This window comes from Danio aesculapii, chromosome 21, assembly GCF_903798145.1.
Source record: "Danio aesculapii chromosome 21, fDanAes4.1, whole genome shotgun sequence".
Taxonomy (NCBI): Eukaryota; Metazoa; Chordata; class Actinopteri; order Cypriniformes; family Danionidae; genus Danio; species Danio aesculapii.
Window position 1 is genome coordinate 18,312,021 of NC_079455.1, and position 21,308 is coordinate 18,333,328.

General features: G+C 36.1%; 1 protein-coding gene across 1 annotated transcript; it reads right to left on the reverse strand.

Annotated features, from left to right (window-relative positions):
- Window positions 1–2,273: 2,273 nt before the first annotated feature.
- On the reverse strand, window positions 2,274–16,338 carry cfbl (complement factor b, like). Its single transcript, XM_056446980.1, has 18 exons — window positions 16,113–16,338; window positions 14,429–14,617; window positions 14,142–14,327; window positions 13,893–14,066; window positions 12,103–12,198; window positions 11,868–12,001; window positions 9,625–9,772; window positions 9,373–9,504; window positions 8,082–8,168; window positions 7,842–7,979; window positions 7,614–7,720; window positions 4,931–5,063; window positions 4,714–4,852; window positions 4,536–4,615; window positions 3,998–4,098; window positions 3,682–3,811; window positions 2,814–2,863; window positions 2,274–2,664 (listed from the first exon to the last, which is right to left on the reverse strand). The coding sequence occupies exons 1-18, from the start codon at window positions 16,171–16,173 to the stop codon at window positions 2,494–2,496; spliced, it is 2,256 nt and encodes a 751-aa protein (XP_056302955.1). The 5' UTR covers window positions 16,174–16,338; the 3' UTR covers window positions 2,274–2,493.
- Window positions 16,339–21,308: the final 4,970 nt, after the last annotated feature.

The window sequence follows — 21,308 nt, forward strand, 5'->3', positions numbered from 1 at the left end:
GGCATTTCTGTGTAGAGTTTGCATGTTCTCCCGTGTTTGTGTGGGTTTCCTCCGGGTGCTCCGGTTGCCCCACAGTCCAAAGACATGCGGTACAGGTGAATTGAATTTAAGCTAAATTGGCCGTAGTTTATGTGTGTGAATGAGAGTGTATGGGTGTTTCCCGGTGTTGGGTTGCGGCTGGAAGTGCATCAGCTGCGTAAAACATGTGCTGGAAAAGTTGGCGGTTGAATGAAAATAAAAATGCTGATTGTTGATAATATCAAGATTTACTTTCCAACTGGTAATAATGGTAACAGGGTATATGCACAGCTAATGTTTTCCAGTCAATGATAAACTTCTGGGGAAAGCTGAATGTGACTATTTTCAGTTTCATACGGTTCCTTTTACAGCATTGATGTTGTAATGTAATTCAAATACACTCAGTTAAATAGACTAAAGCATTCATTTAGTTGTAAAAATAGATGAAAGACCATGTAAATGCTAGCACCATCATGATCAGCAGGCAAGCGCAGAAACACTATTGAAAATACTGGGGTCAAATAATCTGTCATATTTTAAAGACATGGCGGGGCAAAATTGAATTTAATACAGGGCTTCTTGTCCGGTCTGAGACCCACTTCTTATCTATCTATCTATCTATCTGTCTGTCTGTCTGTCTGTCTGTCTGTCTGTCTGTCTGTCTGTCTGTCTGTCTGTCTGTCTGTCTGTCTGTCCGTCTGTCCGTCTGTCTGTCATCAAGTCTATCTATCTATCTATCTATCTATCTATCTATCTATCTATCTATCTATCTATCTATCTATCTATCTATCTATCCGTCTGTCTGTCTGTCTGTCTGTCTGTCTGTCTGTCTGTCTGTCCGTCTGTCCGTCTGTCTGTCTGTCAATAAGTCTATCTATCTATCTATCTATCTATCTATCTATCTATCTATCTATCTGTCTGTCTGTCTGTCTGTCTGTCTGTCTGTCTGTCTGTCCGTCCGTCCGTCCGTCCGACCGTCCGTCCGTCCGTCCGTCTGTCTATCTATCTTGTATAATATAACTTTAATAATATTCTAATATCTATCTATCTATCTATCTATCTATCTATCTATCTATCTATCTATCTATCTATCTATCTATCTATCTATCTATCTATCTATCTATCTATCTATCTATCTATCTATCTATCTATCTATCTATCTATCTATCAGGCAGTGAAGATCACTGATTTTTAAAGAAGTCAGACCTAAAACGTGGCAATTTTATAATGGAAAGACAGTTCACCAGAAGTCATGGGGCTGGCTGGCTGAAAATTAAAAGTCTGTGTTCATATAGCCTATTCTTGCTATCAACAAAGATGTCATCATTTGCAGAAGTACAATTCTTGGTATAAAAAATGCTGATTGTTGATGACAACCATTTAATTCTTGATATCAAAAATCAATATCCTGTTAAGCAATAACATTTAAAAAGCATTGTCTTGACTTTTATCACTTAACAGGGAATTCAGTTCCATCAAACTGACACCATCAGATAACACCCAATTATCGATGTTTGCTTAAATTCACCTAAATCCACTTAAATTTGTAAAAAGCAACAAGTTAACTTAATTCTTGCATGTTGCCCCAACACAAATCGATGGGGTATATGCAGAGCTAGGGTTTTTCCCCTACCAATAAACTTACGATGTACAGTTAATGTGACTTTTTTCAGTTTTATACAGTTCATTTTACTGAATCAATGTTGTAACGTTATTAAAATACTATCAGTTGAATAGACGTCATTTAGTTGGTCAAGTGTAAAATGAGATGAAAAGCCATTTACACACACGCACTGTCAGGATCAGCAGGCTAGCGCTGAAAATCCATTGAAAATACTAGAGTAAAATACATTGTCATATTTTAAAGACATGTTGCATAAAAATGGGATTTAATGCAGTGCTTCTTGTACAGTCTGAGACCCACTTTATATCAGATATCAATCAGGCAGTGTAGATCAACAGACATTAAACATGTGGATTTTGTAACGACATACAATTCACCTGAATCGTTTTAACCAGGTTACTAAAAAATTAAAACTCCTTCTGCATTTACGCTGTGGAAGCCAGCATTTATTACAGTAAATGATTGCCATTGCAGAGCAGAAGCAAATGGTCAAATTTCAAACAGCCAATAAAGACATTAGTAATTCTGATTTCATTCATACTAAGCACAACTAGGAGAGGAAGTTATTTAGATTTTTTTTATTGCTATTATTTTTTGTGTTAAGCTTACAAGAGCACAAGAACATAAAAAATATACAGATAAATCCTTTTTATTATAAACTGAAATACTACGTTTTTGAATTAACATTCAAAATGACAATAAATACAAGCTAAATTAATATATTACTGCTTTTTTATTATTCCACAATGCTTTCAATGAGGCACAACACAGGAAAATATCATAGAAATGATCGTTTAACTTAGACACATGCATTTGTTAGCAAGCAAACAAACTACTGTTAAACATGATCTTCACATGAACGTAAGAGGGGTTCCCAGTTTTTCATCCGCCAGGTATTTTTTCAGGAATGAGAGAATTTTAGCACTGAACAGATTTGTATGGTAATCTCTGGTGTAAGACTCAGACCTCGGCTTCGGGCTGCGCTTACACAGATCCTTCACTCCCCAGCTAACAATACCAACCTGTCCAAGATTACACAAACATTAAAATAAGCATCTGTCGGGTTAGACATGAATAACTCTTGTGGTCTTTTGGTGAGTTATGCAGTAGATTTGAAATGATCTGAATTAAACAGGAATCAACAAACATAAAAAATTATTCAAAATCTCACCTGGACCACTCGACCACCGGGGACTACAAACGTGGCCCCTCCAGAGTCTCCTGTTTTTTTTGTTGTTGACATGAACAGCATTATTAACTTGTATCTAATTCAATTTCAATTTATTAAATGGATAGTTAGACTTTCTTCTGTTGAATATAAAGGAAGATACACTGAAGAATGTTAGAAAAAACAGCCATTGATTTCCATATTATTACTATACAGCATTTGGCTTTTTTGTTACTATTGATGTCACTGAATGTTTTCCCCCCAACATTCTTCAGAATATCTTGTTTTGTGTTCAGCAGAAGAAAGAAATTCATAAACATTTGGAACCACTTAATTTAATCCGCCACTGAGACTACAGCTCTGCACAAACGTTTGGCCAGCGGAGAAATTAAAATGGTCGTGCCCAACTGAGCCTGGTTTCTCTCAAGGTTTTTTTTCTTCACTTCCGCCTTTAGTGAAGTTTTTTTTTCCCTCTCCGCTGTCGCCACTGGCTTGCATGTTTCGGGATCTGTAGAGCTGCGCATCGTTGGATTTGCTCTTCAGTATTTGGACTCTCAGTAGTGATTATTAAACCACACTGAACTGAGCTAAACTGAACTGAACTTAAACACTACAAACTGAACTACACTGTTCCTATTTACTGTGACCTTTTATGTGAAGCTGCTTTGACACAATCTACATTGTATAAGCGCTATACAAATAAAGGTGAATTGAATTGAATTGAATTGTGAGTAAATGGTGAGAAAATTTTCATTTTTGTGTGAACTATCCCTTATAACTAACCTTACAAGGTTACTAAAATGTTCTAAAACTGGTAGCATCACTAGAATTGGTAGATTAGAGCTAAATATTATCCAAAAATCAAACGTACCTTTGCAGGCAATTTCATCTGTTGTAGGGTCAATACCACCGCTGCACAGAAAATTATCTGTAACAATATCTGCAGCATTTTCTGCAGTCATTCCTGCTGCTTTCTTGGCATCTTCAACACAAGCTTGCCGCTGCAGAACAATCGTTTTTTTAGAAATTCATAACTGAGCTGAGTAAATATACATATTTAATGAAGCGTTTTGCTAATACGGCAAGTCCATTACTCTTTTTTTATTCACTTTTGACCTGTAAAATGTAAAATAACCAAAAAACTACAGTATAAAGAGAATCAATAACATAATACAACATATCATTACCAGTTTTCCCTGCTTGATTGTGATATCCTTTTGCTCAGTCTTTGTTCTGACTTCGGACATGAAAGCAGCTTTTACAGTATCTCCAGTCATCAGTAATTCCTCTGCAAAATAAATAAATCTAAATAGAATATGTTGTATTTTATGCGTGTCTTATTTTATGTGTTATTTTTAGAATTGAGACACAACTAACATGAGTGATAAAAGAAATACTATTATTAATTTATTTGATTATTAATAGTATTGTCACAGTCACCAGCAGGCCAGCCTGTTTACTCCGGATTGTGACCATTGCTTGCCTGACCTTTCTAATAAACCTGCATTTGGATCCGCACCTCCCTTGTCAGCGTCCACTTCACATTACAAGTATATTAACAGCTCTAATTGTTATAATATTTGTTTTACCTTTTAGTTGAAGTTTAAGCTACTATGTTTTGTATTTATATATATATATATATATATATATATATATATATATATATATATATACAATAAATAATATATATAAATAATATAACTATACAAATATTCTTTAACTCACTATGTTTTTTGCATGTTCCTTCTCGATCTGAAAGTCTCAGAGCTCCATTGGTTTCCTTGGTGCAGGGGATGCAGATTGGCCTGTACAAATAAAGGCAGTATACGGCAAATTGATTACACAACTGTATTTTTATTTCCATAAAACAGTGCATGTCATGTTGATGAGCTGCATTTCGTACCGAAGATTTGGACTCATCTTTACAGGTTTCTCCAACTGAAGAAGAGCTACATCAAATTCATAGTATTCAGGTATCCCCAAGTTCAATTTTTTCTTGACGTTATAGTCAGGATGAGAATGGATGTGTTTTACTTTAATTCCTAGAAAAAAAACAACTGCTGAGATGATTTATGAACTAAAATGCTCATGCAGATGATATGGCTGAAACTGTACATTACCTTGATTTTCTGATTCCAGCTCAATAGTTATGCTAGCAGGTGAGTCATCAACCCTGAAGCAGTGAGCTGCTGTTAAGATAAAGCTCGAGGTGACAAAGGACCCCATGCATTTTGAACTTTTTCCATTGCTGCGCTGCAAAAGCATCAGAGAATGGGCTTTGTCATTCAAAAGGTTAGATAAATTAGCATAAACTGTTTAAAGAGCTAGAGCAGCACTACACCATTAATTAATTTATTAACATTTGTCCTGACCTATCAAAATACAAATGAGTGTGAATTCATCATTCAGGACTAGTTTTTGTTTTCTACCCTGAAACACTAGAATTTTATATGCACTATAAAACCTAACAGTGAAAATCACTAAATGAAAGAAGTTAGTTTCACTTTTTAAATTTTTTAAAAAGTTGCTTTGTCGTAATGAAAAAGAGTTATAGTGACGCATAAACTGATTAAGCAGAACCCAAACCTAATGAGTTATGAATGAATTAATTATATGTTTTGTGTTAACTAATATCAAGCCATTTGAGTATAGCTATATAGTAGTTTGGACTTAATTTGTTCTGAACTGAACTCCGATTTCATACAGATTTTACCGAACTATACCGATTTAATAACTGAACTTAAAATGTTTAAGTTACTTATACTATATATGTTTGATGATATTAACACAAAACATATATATGTTTATGACTCTATATATACTTAAACATTAAACATTTTGTTTCAAAACTTAAATGGTTTGCAGCAATCAGTTTCCTCAAACAGTTTGGGTTAAATAAAGTTATTAATTTTACCATATGGGGCATAGGGTGTGATTTTGGATATAACTTTTTGACCACACTTTGTTATTATTGTTCATTTATTCGTTTGCTGGAAATTAGAACTGAATTTAGAAATAGTTCTGAAACAAATCTTTGCGCTAAACAAACGAAATTAATTATGTAGGCTTATGCATGTTTTCAGTGGAATGTACAACACTGTTTCCTTATCCACGAAAGAGAGAAAGTGAAAGTAAAGGCCAAATGGAGGAGGCTGTCCTTGCACTGCAGATGCTCTGTTTAACTGTGTTCTTAACTGTTTTGAAGTGTTCAGTTTTTCCACTTACAAAGTTCGCCATGTAAATACCAATGGAGCAACACAACTGACTTAAAGGGAATGGGAGATGAGACTCTGGTTTATTCCCAAAACACACCTATAAGTCATTAAGAGAATAAGCTCAACCCTGTTAGACCATGGGCCGCAGTGCAGAGCGTATTTTCCCAACCTTAAAATAGCAAAAGTGGATTCGGACACGCCCTTAATGCTTTTGCGCACTGCTCTTCAGACTTTGCGCCTAGACCGTTAAAATAGAGCCCACTATAGTGTAATTTATATGTTATTACATACACAGTAAAGCCCAACAGTCAACTTTATTAAATGAAATGAGTGTAGTTAACTCAATATTTTCTGAAAGTTATTAAATAAGTAATTTAAGTAACTGAATACCTCATTACTTCAACTTAAATGGAGTAAGTTCACAGTCCTCATATAGATTAGTTTTTGAACTCAAATAGTTTGTAGCAATCGGTTTCCTTAAATGGTTTGAGTTGTCTTAACTTAATGGGTTTTACAGTACTCAGTAAGTTTGAGTTCTCTTCATTTATTGGGTTTTATTTTGCTCAAATTGCTTCATTTACTCAAATGGATTAAGTTCACAGTACTCATTAGGATTAGTTTTTGAACTTAAATGGTTTGTTGCAATCGGTTTCCTCAAATGGTTTGAGTTACCTTAACTTATTGAGTTTTACAGTGTAGTTTATATTCTACCTGTTTACAATTGGTAGGTATACTGTACAATTAGTTACTTTATTTAAAAAAGGAAATTTGTAATGTCTATTAAGTTGACTTATTTTTAATCATTATGCATATAGTTAATTTACTTAATAAATTTAAGTTAACAGGTTTACTCACTGCTTTTAAGTATAGTCAACTAATCATTTTAAACAGCTTATAAAAAGAATAGTTCACTCCAACATGAAAATTTATGCACTTCCTCAAAACCTGATTTAGGTCTTTTGGAGTTTTTTTGTTTCATTTAATCAGAAAAGAAGATATTTAGAAAAATGGTAATCACCGGTCACTATGGACTTCCATAAAATTGGAAATTCTTAAAATTGTTTAATTATGGATGACTACAATGACTAACAGTTTCCAACATTCTTCAAACTATCTGATTTTCTGTCAACAATACAAAAGAAGCTCATTAAGCTCTGGGACAATTTGAAGGTGAATAAATCAAGAGTGCATTATCAATCATGGGTGAACTATCTTTTTATATCTGTACTATATGAATGAGCACCACTATCTCATGAATAACAACTAGTATCTTTTATAAATGTAGTAGTATCTAAACTATATGCTCTAGTAGCAAATAGATAAATGCTTATACTTATTGGAATAAATATGTCTGGATCAAATAAATAGGTAGCATGAAGATGTTTATATAGATATAAATGCCAAACAGCTTGTCGTAATATGTAGTGTTCTGTAGTGTGCATTTCTGGAAAGCTGTGATGCTCTTAACACTGTCAAAGTGAAATAATTGTTTGAATGTTGAGAATTTTGTGTTTACTAAACTCCATCTCCTCATCGTGACCCTTTCAATAAGAAATGAGCTAATATAATACATTACGTGGATACTCACAGTCACGGAAATCTTTGCTAGCCAGGGGTATTGACGACGTTTATGGCTTTCAGACTCATCATCGTAATCTTTGTAAAGTCCACATAACTCTACACTGTTGCCCTCATCTGTTCAATGATATCCAAGAAAAACAGGTCACTGTTGGATATTCTGACCACGGTAGATTATTTTAGTATATTTCGATCCAGTATGAATCAAGTACTTCTTTTAAAATGAAAGATAAAGTACCAATCATGTTGTCAAATGTTTTCTTCAAGTCATCCAAGGACTTAAGCTTGAAGAAAAACCTCTCATTTCCCCTGTCAGTCTTTAAATCCTTAATGTCCTCAGCATGCACATCATTCCCTAACCCAAACACATAGAGTTCTGCAGAAAACAAATAGCATCAACAAACAGGAGCTGTTTTTGAAGGTCTGCTTTTAGTAATCGATTTATAAATTAATCTCAATCATTCATGTTCTTCCTCACCAAGTTTTTCCTCAACTGAATGTTGTCTAACAAAACTTTTGATCTTGTCCACCAATGGTTTTGGACTACCACCCATGTTGGCTTGACCTGAAGAACAAAATGAGTCGGAAATTACAGTTTACATAGATACATTTTCTGATTTGTGGTCAAATGTGTTTTCCTAAATCTTTAATTCACCCAAAAATGACAAAGAACTCAGTTATTAATTACTTACCCTTCGTTCTAAGCCCGTGAGACTTTTGTTCATCTTCGGAACACAAATTTATTTACAATAAAAGAAATCCAAAAGCTCTAAAAATCCTCCATAAAGACAGCAAGGGGCCCAATATTAAGTCCAGAAAACGAACCAAAAACATTGTCTGAAAATTCTCCAGTGGTTCAACTTTAACCATACAAAGCTCCAAGAACACTTTTGTGCACCAAAAAAACCAAGCAGCAACATCCCGCTCTCCCTCATGAAGCCAATATGCAAGTAACTGAAACTGCAATTCATCGACTCCAGAAACTCCAGGTGTCCACTGATTGCAATGCTAAATTGGGCAGTTTTACAGCTGATAAAAACATGTTTACAGCCTGGTACAAAAGATGGTTTTGGTGCATATAGCTAATATTACCCTTTATTATTAATCGCAGGTATTGAAGTGTTAAGTGTTTCTCCCAAAGAAAAACTCATCTAAGCAAAATGCTAGCAGGCGTCTGTAGCTCCACTCATGCCCCACCTCTTTGCTCATTTCTGGTTACCTGCGGTCAGGGAGATGACGCGCAAACAAAATGGCGATTGGCCACTCCCACTTGTAGCTTAATTAGCACTCTTCAGAAAACTTTAGGTGACATCACGTATACTACGTCTATATTTTTTACAGTCTTTGCAAAAACCTGTAAAAACAACTTTGTTCGCCATGTCTTCCACATCAGATCAGGGTGCGCAATTACTACATTGCACTGCTAATTCTAATATTATTCTTGGAGATTTGTTTGATAATATGTTTTGGGAATGTTTTGGTTTCTTTTCTGGATTTTAAAAATCTTGCGACTGTTTCTATCTATGCAGGATGAGAGAGCTCTTGGATTTCATCTAAAATATCTTTATTTGTGTTATGAAGAGGTCTCAGGGGGTTGGAATGATATGAGGGTGAGTAATTAAAAACATCATTTTCCTTTTGGGTGAACTAACTCTTAAACATAATGAATAAAACACACTTCAAAAGACGCAGTACTAAGTATATAATTACATACTTAATATATAAAATTATATAATATTATATAATTAATATGTATATATAACCGATACCATCAGTAAACATGATGACGATATGCTGAGTCTCCTTGAAATCCTCCTTATTTGTCAATTGTTCTATTGTCATACTCTCGTAAATTTTGTTGTAGGCCTGGGCGATATTAGTTCCTGATCGTTGACCTTTTTCTGTGTGTCACCAAAAAAATGACATATTAATAACTCAGAACTGAACAAAAGCATTTCCTTTTTTGGCACAACACTAATCTTTAAATCACATCTTAGTGCCTATCGACACAATGTACCTACTGTCATATGCGTAATCCTGGAGTTTTTGTATGATTTGTAACAGGTCTTTTCCTTGCCCGTTTTTGAACTCTCTCATGGAGATTATCCGGTCAGTGTCTGTGGCAAAGATCAGGATCTCATAGTTTGGGGAGACTTCATAATAACTGATCTGTGGGGTTACACAGTCATTTCATTAGGTTTATGTACAGTATAGCATACAGAATTAATAAAGACCAAAAAGTAGGGCTGTTGAATAGCTTTTAAGTTACAATGTCTTCGCTCATTCTAATATATGGCAAGCCATTGTAACATTCATTTATTCATTTTCCTTCCGCTTAGTCCAGTGGTGCTCAACCCTGATCCTGGAGATCGACCTTCCTGCAAAGTTCAGCTCCAACCCTGATCAAACACACCTGAACCACTTAATTAGGACCTGAACAGCACTTGATAATTACAGGCAGGTGTGTTTGATATGGGTTACAACTGAAATCTGCAGGAAGGTCGATCTCCAGGAACAGGGTTGCTCACCCCTGGCTTAGTCTCTTTATTCATCAGGTGTCACCACAGCGGAGTGAACCTCCAACTCATCAAGCAAATGTTTTACACAGCGGATGCCTTTCCGGCTGCAACCCAGTACTGGGAAACACCCTTAATCAGTCATTCACACACATACACCACAGCAAATATAGTTTATTCAATTGACCTATACAGCATGTCTTTGGACTGTGAGGGAGATCAGTGCACTCAGAGGAAATCCATGCGGGGAGAACACACAGAAATGCCAATTGACCCAGTGCTAACCACTGAGCCACCATGTCGCCCCATTGTAACTTTTAAACTGTAAAATATACATTTGTGTATTTTCATGATACTAGTACTTAGTTATCCTTTTAGATGCTATGGCAAGTAAGTTGAACAAGTCCACACACACACACCCGCATACTTGTTTTAGTGGTTTATGAGGACTCTCCTTTGGCATAATGTATTTTATACTCTAAAAACAACTTATTATATTGCCTTTGAATATGAAAAGACTCTATTAAATATGATTTCATTAACAGTCCTGGATTACTGGGAAACATGGCACATCCTCATAAACTACCTCAACATTGAAATACCTAGGTCATACACTGTAAATTCCAACAGTCAACTTTATCAAATGAAATAAGTGTAGTTAAGTCAAAATTGACTGAAAGCTAATTCTACTCATTTGAAAAGAGTTTTGAACTCAGTGTCGAAGGTAATGAGTTAATTCAGTACCTCATTACTTCCACTTAAATGCAGTAAAGTTCACAGTACTCATATAGATTAGTTTTTTTAACTCAATTGGTTTGTAGCAATTGATTTCCTCAAACGGTTTGAGTTGCCTTAACTTGTTGGGTTTCACAGTACTCAACTTGAGTTCTCTTCATTTATTGGGTTTTACTTTGCTCAGATTGCTTCGTTTACTCATATGGATTAAGTTCACAGTACTCATTAGGATTAGTTTTTTTAACCTAAATGGTTTGAGTTACCTTAACTTTTTGGGTTTTACAGTGTACCAATGTAATTATAAACATTTTTCCCTTGTAAACCACCAAAACCAACACACTCACACACATGCACACAGAGACTAAGCAATACAGAGACAGAGCAATACTAGTTTTTTAGATTTTAATATATTAAAGTGGCTAGCCATAGAGACAACAGACTTAATAATTTTTTACTATTATGCATGTCATTCATTTACTTAATCATTTTAAGTTAATGCATTTTCTCACTCTTTTTATGTATAGTCAACTAATCATTTTCAACAGCTTATTAAAGGGATAGTTTACTCAAATATGGAAATTTACTTACACCCCCCCCCCCCAAAAAAAAAACCTGTTTTATTTGTTGTTTTGTTTTTTCAGTTAAGCAGAAAATTTGATATTTTGAAAAATTATGATCACCAGTAACTATGAACTATGGTACTATTAAAATGGCTGGCCATACAGACAACAGACACACACACATTGGCAACAATAATAATGATGAATCTTAGAGCAGGGGTGCCCAATCCGGTTCCTGGAGATCTACCTTCCTGCAGAGTTCAGCTCCAACCCTGATCAAAACAAATAAGCCAACTAGGATCTGAAAAAGAGCACTGGTAATTAAAGACAGGTGCGTAAAGGTTGCAGGTGAACTCTGCAGAAGGGTAGATCTCCAGGAACAGGATTGGGCACCCCTGCCTTAGAGCATATACTTTTGAAATGGCCTAAATGAATAATCAGTGCACTATTCACCTTTTCTATCAGTGTTTTAATGACATCTTTTGCCCGTTCGAAATCTTCTTCATCTATGCTGTCAGAAACATCCAAGGCTATGTACATATCCAGTTTTCCCCCTTTATGCACTTGTATTTTCTTTCCGTACTGATCTGAAAACACAGGATTTGGGTCTCATACAACACAAAAAGTGACGGTGACAGAAAAAAAAATCTTAAAGAGGAAGAAGATTGCGAGAGTTGCTCAAGACTACCTGTTCCTTCATGCAGTTGAGAAAGCTGTAGGTTTGACATTAGAGAACTGCTGAAAGCGTCTGAGGCTTCCTCCGGGGTGTCGTATGTGAAATCAGCTGTATGCACACAACAACAACAACATTAGCAAAGCTGAATGTGTACTTCATAGACTGAGAATTTTATGAATTAATTTTATGATATTTTATATAAAAAAAAAAACTTAAATGAAATAATTCAAAGAATGAGCTTTTCAACTTAATTTATCACCGAAAATGGTCATAAATTAAGTTGAAGAAATTTAATTCATTAGGTGTAACAAGTTTGTGTGGTTTGTTCAAATAATGGCACAGTATGTAATTTTTGTGACTAGAAGGCATGTATTGACGACAAACAAAAGCGTAGTGTGTTTAGTGTGGAATCATGGGAGTTGTGGTCTTCATTACATCCAATGAGACCTCTGCAGAAGTCCTCTTGATGGATGAGCTAAATCTTGATAATTTGAAACAGAGTAAGGTCTTTTTTGAATGGTTTACTAATGACCGTGATCATTTTGCATGATGCGTATGCGCCCTCACGCCTCCCGTTTTAACCACCTGCTGCAACTTTTTTTAACCGGCTGTTCGCAATCACATTTTTGCCATTGCGCGATGTGCACCTGCATTACAAAAGTCAACTCTCAGTAGAAAAAGCACGTTACGCCACCTGCAAATCTTTAATTCTCCAATCAAATGAAAGCAGAGGCGGGGTTTCCTTTGAAGTGACAGCAGTGTTTGTGTTGTCAAAAGCTACAGAGACTTTTAAAGATAGAGGAGAGACTAGTGGTCCGTGTTTCAAGTTGTCCAGAGCTGTATGACTTGAATATCTTGAATATCCCAATATTGTTAAATATTACGATTATAACAATATCAACAGCAGTGCTCTCGCACAATACGCAGCTGATTTAGTGGTTGTCTTGCGACATTAAAAGCGCAGTACACTTCTATTTTTCTTGTCAACTAGTCACCTTTCCACTGCACACAACATTTGAAAACAACTGTCGGAATATGCCTCCTTGTGGCAGTCGCAGAGAATTTTCATTTATGAATAGACATGTATTTTTAATATAGACTTTTTAGATAGATAGATTTTAGATAGACAGATATTTAAACAGACTTGTTTCTGATTTAAAAAATAACAAAAATAAAACTAGTATTTCTCATCTCGCATGCATTGACCCAAAACTGCAACACTGGAATACTTCACATCCGGTCGTCCGATTGTATGTGGTCTATGTGGCAGGAGTTCAAATATTTCAATGTATCTGCAGCTCAAATTGGATCCGAAATTTCCGTATACAGAGACGATCGAAACTCCACGCAACACCAAGACTACTCTCCATTGGAAATGAATGACTTCCAGTCTGTCGCTTGTCGCTTGTCGTTTGTCGTGTGCAGTGGAAAGGCGACTTAGGACTGAAAGTCATTGAAGCAAAACAAGACTGGTGAAACAACTGCTGATTACAGACTAGCTCAATGCAGGAACAACATAGAGAAAAAGCTGTTCTGTTTTGTCATACTACATTTATAAAACCAAACCAGAAATCAATGATGTGTAATGAAAATAGCATTGCAACACAGGACCGTAAAGGACACGGTCACTAGTTAAAATTGGTAATTAAGCATTTTAAATATTCTTCAAAAACATTTGGAATAATGTAAGTACATAAATCCATAATACATAACAGTAATCTGGTGTTTTGTGGACATTTTAATGAATAAATCTTAAATGAATAAAAACATATTGTGCCTTTAAGACAGAGAGGAGTGTTTACCGTAACATTCTGGCTCTGTTCCCGACCACTGTCCATCGTCCTGACATATTCGCTCTTTGGAACCTATCAAGCTCAATTTATTGTCACAGCGGTATGTGACTTTATCACCAATGTGAAACATGTTGCCTGTTCTTGTAGTACCAGCAGGAACTCCGGGGTCAGGACAGTAATCCGCTGTTTAAAAAGAACAACAGAGGTTTGTGAACACAGAACTTTTGTAATTTCTCTTTAGGGAAATTTCCAACTTACAGTTTCTTCCACAGATCGGTGTGCTTCCACTCCATTTCCCATTGGCCTGGCAAACACGAGACTCAGAGCCACGGAAATCATAGCCAGATTGACACGAGTAGCTGGTTGTACTGTTTACAAAATACTGTGGTGAATATGGATGCACCTCTCCGTTTAAAATTGCACGAGGATCCGGACAAGTGATTTCTAAGATAAAAGCAGTTGTTTTGAGAGCAGCAGAAAATACGGTTGTGTTTTCAATTCTGAATAAGATTAAGATCATGTTTGGGTGAGAATACATTGCTCACTTTTGCATCCTAAGCGTTTTCCTTTGGGCAGCTCGCTCCATCTTCCTTTGGTGCAGCGACGGGTTCTTACGGTTGGGTAATAGCTTTCTGGACAGTTGAATATTATGGAGCTCCCATCTTTTGAGATAGAAAAACTGCCTCCTTTAATTCTGATATCTTTAACGGGGCATGAAATAGTGGATGGAGCACCTATAGAAGGACAAATGGGTAAAATAGTAAAGGTGTTGCAAGTGTGCAGCTTTAAACTCTAAATGGAGCAGCAAAAAGAATAATTTTGTTTTTCCAAAGAACCTGTGCAGAACCTTTTAATAAAATTTAAATGCAAAATTCGCTCAATTTTATGTTGTGACTGGAAACAATCTAATGTCAAATACATTATAAAGAAAATTCACTTGATTTTTCTTTACACAATGTCAAAATATATATTTATATATACGTTTTCAAAATTACAAAAACATGCATTTAAAAACAACAACAATAATAATAATAATAATAATAATAATTTTCCGTTAAAAACTACAGGAGCGAGATAGGCCATTGGGTGTTGCTAAAAAATGTAGTGTCGTGCTGTGGAGAAATTACATTCACAAGCAAGTACAGTAGGTCAAATTAAAGAAAGAGTTGCAATGTTTCTACCAACACTGCAAAATTTTAATAAAATTTTCTACTATGAACCTTTTGTAAATGGAACGGTTTAAATTATCGTTTAGAACCATCAATGCCAATAAATAACCTTGATTTGATGAAGTGCATTCCACTTGAAGATGCACAAATTTAAAAAATATCTACATTTTAAACATATTGGGTTGTTTCAGACCAAATGTGGGGAAATATAGAAAAACGTCAAATATATTTTGTAAATGAGCAGTCTAGGTAGGTCTATATTAGACGTAGATTTGAGTTTTAAAAATCATGCGTTTTTTCAAAGCATAAAAACTTTGTAAAGACCCTGAATACTCTTTTAAATTAAAATATAATTATTGTAAGTTACTAAAGTTATATTAAATCAGCTGTGCTAAAAAATACAATTATTAACAATTAAACAATATTTTTTTATGCTTCTGATGGTATAAAAACAATTGTTTCTAAACATCAAACATCACAAACAAGAATTATTTTTTGCAGACTAATAATACAGAATTTGACCCAAAACCAGTCATAAGTGTGCACTGTTGCAAAGTGAGATTTCTGCATTATCTGAGAGTAAATTATGATCTATTTACGCTGATGTATGGTTTGTTATGCTAGAACAATATTTGACTGAGATACAGTTTAATATCTGGATTCTGATTTAAAAAAGAAAGAAAAATACAGAGAAAATCTGTCCAAGTTGAGTTCTTCGCAATCCATTTTAAAACTCAAAGATTGAGTTTTGATATATTTACTGTACATTTATAAAATATCTACTTGGAACAAGACCTTTACCTAATATTAATAGCTGAAATACAAAATCTGTCATTTTGACACATACAGTGTATTTTCCGCTATTGCCAAAAATATACCCATGCAACATAAGGGCCACATATAGGCTATTAAATAAAAGTATATAGTAAAATAAAAGACTGAATGCATGTTAAAGTGTGTTATTTCTTTTGAATAAGCACTTCGACTGAAAAAACAGACATTTCTGTTCTATTTCTCATATAAACTATTGTGATGGTTAAAGACAAAAAAGTGGGCTTACCGGTTATGAGAGGACTTAGTATTGTAAGCATGAATATAGTAAGCCATGGTGCACACTCCATGATGTTCCTGTCAGGTTCACACAGCAAATGACATGAAAACAGAGCAGGGCCACATATTTATAGAGCAAGGTGAACAAGAGGAAGTCACTCAACAAATTCGTCAAATAACATCAAGTACTTTTTAAGGAAAAGTCACTTGAATTGTTTTCATATGATATCTAGAAACAATACATTTTCAAAATGAAAAAAAAATGCTCTTAATAACAATAATAATAATAATTCAAATATTCCAATATAAAAACTACAGGAACAAGATTGGACCATTGGGCGTTGGCTTAAAATGAAGAGACGTGCTGTGGGCAAATGAAATTCACACACAAGTAAAGTTGAAGTCAGAATTATTAGCCCCCCTCTGCATTTTTTTTTCTTTCTTAAATATTTCCCAAATGATGTTTAACACAGCAAGAAAATTTTCAGTGTGTCTGATAATATTTTTTCTTCTGGAGAAAGTCTTGTTTGTTTTATTTTGGGTAGAATAAAAGCAGTTTGTAAGTTCTTTAAAAACTTTTTAAGGTCAAAATTATTAGCCCCTTTAAGCTATATTTTTTCCCGATAGTCTACAGAACAAACCATCAATAACTTGCCTAATTATCCTAACCTGCATATTTAACCAAATTAACCTAGTTAAGCCTTTAACTGTCACTTTAAGCTGTATAGAAGAGGCTAGAACAATATCTAGTCAAATATTATACACTGTCATCGTGGCAAAGATAAAATAAATCAGTTATTAGAAATGGGTTATTAAAACTATTGTGTTTGAAAATGTGTTGAAAATATCTTCACTCCGTTAAGCAGAAATTGGGGAAAAAATAAACAGGGGTTTATTTTTCTGACTTCTGACCTTAACTGTAGGTCAAATAAAAAAAGAGTTTCAAGGTTTCTGCCAATATTTCATACTTCCCCTTTTAATGTTTCTATTAATTCAATTACCACAAATTGTTATGTCATAACCCCAGAAAGTCTGAACAAAGGAATTAAATCGAGAAGTAAGGAAAGGAGAAACACAGCAACATTTTCTTAAATATGACATACTGGCATGCGAATGTCAGTTCCCCCAAGCACATCACTACATTTTTAGCCAACAAGAAATAATACTAGTAATTTATAGCAAAATATGTAGTGTTTCTGAACTATAGTATAATAGTAAAGCACTTGCGCAGTAGGTAGTGCTGTTGCCTCAAAGCAAGAAAGTCACTGGTTCGAGTGTCAGTTGGCATTTCTGTATGGAGTTTATGTTCTCTCCAGGTTTGTGTGGGTTTCTTCTGGGTGCTCCAGTTTCCCCCACAAGTCCAAAAGACATGTGGTACAGGTGAATTGGGTAAGCTAAAAAAATTATCTGTAGTGTATGTGTGTGAATGAGACTGTATGGGTGTTTCCCAGAGATGGGTTCAGTCTGTTCAGCTGATATGGGCGCGATTCGGGGAAGCCCAGATCAATCCGTTTGCTTCCCCCGAGAACGCTCATTGCCAGTTGTTTTTCCTTGACCGAGGGCTCTCTCGGCACAGATGCACTGGCCCACAGCTGGCCTCAGGGTATGCGCAAATATGTGTTTTCCCCAGTGAGCCTGTTCGCGCAGCTACTGTGCAAGGTCAGGGAGGACGAGGAGCAGGTCTTGCTAGTTGCGCCTCTCTGGCCCAACCGGACCTGGATGTCAGAACTCTCTCTCCTTGCGAAGGCCCTCCCCTGGCAGATCCCTTTGAGAGAGGACCTACTCTCTCAGGGACAGGGCACCATCTGGCACCCTTGCCCCAATCTTTGGAACCTCCACGTGTGGTCCTTAGACACGAGGAAGACTTAGGTAACCTACCGACCACGGTGATTAAAACCATCACTCAGGCTAGAGCCCCCACGACGAGGCACGCCTATGCCCTGAAGTTGAGTCTATTCACTGAATGGTGCGTCTCTCGCAGAGAAGACCCCCGAACTTGCCAGATCAGCGTTGTGCTTTCTTTCCTCCAAGAGAAGCTGGAGAGCAGGCTGTCGCCCTCCACACTCAAGGTTTACGTGGCTGTCATCTCCGCTCATCATGATTCCTCAAGGGTATTAGGTAATCCTCGGTGATTGAGGAAAGAACTCGGTTAAGGTGTTGAAACACGCTTGCCGCGTCATTCTCCCTAACATGGAGATAGGTGCGCTTATTCACTCTGTCATTAAAGTTCCCCGCTAAGTTGAGCCCTGCAGAGATTCATCCGATGCCCCTAGCCCTGACTCAGCGGAGGAGTCACTTGCTGACCCATTGCGTTGTAGGTCTGCCCTCTGGTCAGCCCGCGTTTTGGGTATAGGTGCCTGCTATGCGTGATCCCCACAAGGCGATCCCATATGCTTATTCAGCCACGGTGCAGTCCCCCCTCACAGGCGGTCCCGTGTCTTCCCTCTCCGCTGACCATCTTATTATATGCATACTCCCCCTTCTCAGGGCTAGTCCATATATTCTGCCATCATATCTCCCCACTTGGGTAGCAGGTGGCCTCCACAGCGTCCTCCCTATCGGGACTGCACGTTTTCCAACGTACTGTCGTGATTAAATTCCTAGAATGATCTAGACGATTTGCAGCTCCCGAAAAATATATCTAAATCTGTAAATCTTCCATTGAAGTGGGATAAGTAAGGGCCAGGGAACATGTTGGAGGACCGTGCCTCTTGATGATGCAGGTGCGCTCACCCTTGCCTGGCAAACCTTTTATCGGGGGCGAAGCTAAGGTACAGTCATTATGGCGTTTTACAGACCTTTCCCCATAAGTGGATTAATCCACTATATCATTGAAGTTCCCCATCCGAAGGGGAACGCTCTGGTTACTAAAGTAACCTTCGTTCCCCGAGGGTGGGAACGGAAATGATATATTGCATCGCCATAATGACTGTCCCTTAGCTGTGAGTATTAGTCTCTTCAGCTAAAAAAGATGCCTGACCTTGCTCTCACTGTACTTATATTGTTTAATTGATTACAACAAGCATCATCTGCGCAAGCTGACGCTGCCAACTCATTGGCATTTCATTGGCCCGTTTACATACTCTTTCAGACAATTGGCTTTCTGAACGAAATCCCCGTAAGTGGATTAATCCACTATAGCATTTCCGTCATCCCACTACCCCCCCCCCCCCCCCCCCCTCCCGCGCCCCCTCAGGGAACAAGGGTTTCTGTTGTGACCGGAGCATTCACACATTTGTCCAAGTAAAAGTTTTGCGTTTACATTTTTGTTGAGTGTACAATATATTATTCAAATCTACATGATGTGTGAAAATGGGACTGTATTGTGTGTCCTTCCACATTAGATTATGTGAGCAAAATTTGAATCTCTACTGTTGACATCACTTGCATTTACACAGAATTTAGTAAGAACAATTTAATAAGAATATTTTGCCATGTTTTGATAAATTTAAAACAACTCTTTAAAATGGCATGGTAACAATATGAAAAGTACATCCTTAATATTTTTTGTATTTGAAATGTTATTTATAGTGTTCTCGTTTTGTTTGCATGCAAGAAATGCACAGGGGTGTTTAGTTCTGCATATGTAATGGTTGCATGCATTGAGAAACAAATGGTGCACCATCAAAACTGCTATGATGAAATCTTACAAAATACCCTTTGTTGCAATCACACAATTTCCAGAAAGGTTAACCAAAACGTTCCTGTGAACATGAAGAATTTGTAACTTTTGTGTTATATTAATCAGCATTAAAATAAATAGCAAAACTGAGTAGTTACCAAGAGGTCTTGTTTTAAATGTATTCTTATCAAACTAACAGCTTTATTTTTGTAGTTTTAAAAGTTGTTGTATTATTTATGTATTTGGTCTGATTTATAGTGCATGAGTTCCATACCTTTATTATTTACATGTATTTACACTGATATCAAACAATCATATACCATTCCAATGAATAACAACTTAATATAGGGGAGCGCGGGGCACAAAGTAACGGCGGGTTAAATGTAACACAGAGTTTTAAGGTATTTGCTCAGGGTTAGCCATGGTATGCTTCTGAGGTTTTCACCACAGTGTCGGCAGATGTCTTCCTGCCAGTTATTGAAAAAGTTCAGCGAAATTTGGACGAGAAACACAGGAGAAACCATTTTGGCAGCATAAAAGTATTTTTTATTATACTCGATATTTTTTCATTTTATAAAAATCTGTGAAAGTATGAATGTAAAATCTTATATTGTTGTGATTATCGTCTTCTAAAAGATTAAACCATTTTAAAAGATGTAAACACACTCAGTGACTGCTAGCCAGTTTTGAGGAAAACAGGACACAGCGGGGTTAGTTGTAACGGGGTGTTACAATTAAGCCACACACTGTTGGACACCGACTAAACTAACACATTTTTTTTTAATTTTGAGTGTAACGTTGAGAACTTTTTTAATAAATTTTTTTTTTTATAGAAAATAATTCTCTTTTAATAGAAATAAAATTATTTTATTGCTAATAATGCAAATAAATGCATTGTATAATAATGGATGAATGGATAATAATGCAATTAAATTCAAATGTGTTTATCCAATAAACAAATAAATACATAAACACACTGTGCTATGTAGAATAAAAAAAGAAATGAGCCAATTACTGAGGAAATATAGCTACTATTGAAAGTAAGCTGGATTTTAATTAATTGTGTGAAATCTGCCTTTATATGCATGTGTTACAACTAACCCCCATCTGTTAAAACTTGCCCCGCAGGTGGGGTAAATAGTAACATTTTTACTCCTGGCACTTTTGGCAATACTGCACAAAAAACATAGGTCCGGCGATCATAATTTCAGTGCTCATTTGTAGGAGAGGCTTGTGTGTTCCTGGCAAAAAAAATATGCTTTGTCTAACATCATTACTTTGTTTATTATTTGATCAAAACCAAAAAGTGTTACTTTGTGCCCCGCTCTCCCCTATACTCATTCACCAGCCATTGTATTAGTTTGACTGCTCATTAATTATTTGATCAGCCAATCACATGGCAGCAACCTAATGTTTGTTTCTTTCTGTCTTGGGAATGATGAGGGTAAGTAATAAGAGTCTTATATGTCGCTGAACCAGCTGTTGCATTAGTAAGGTACATGGAGGAAGATAATAATAAGCAGACAATAAGCATATTAACATCTATTCTAAGCATGTTTAAGCCAACAATGTTTTCCAGGCAGA

What these genes read in the sequence shown, in the direction of transcription:
- cfbl (XM_056446980.1), bottom strand. Translation starts at nt 16,173, where the DNA reads ATGGAGTGTGCACCATGGCTTACTATATTCATGCTTACAATACTAAGT. An exon ending in AAAACGCTTAGGATGCAAAA is followed by an intron (nt 14,328 to 14,428) that starts GTGAGCAATGTA and finishes CTTTTATCTTAG; the next exon opens with AAATCACTTGTCCGGATCCT. An exon ending in ACCGATCTGTGGAAGAAACT is followed by an intron (nt 14,067 to 14,141) that starts GTAAGTTGGAAA and finishes CTTTTTAAACAG; the next exon opens with CGGATTACTGTCCTGACCCC.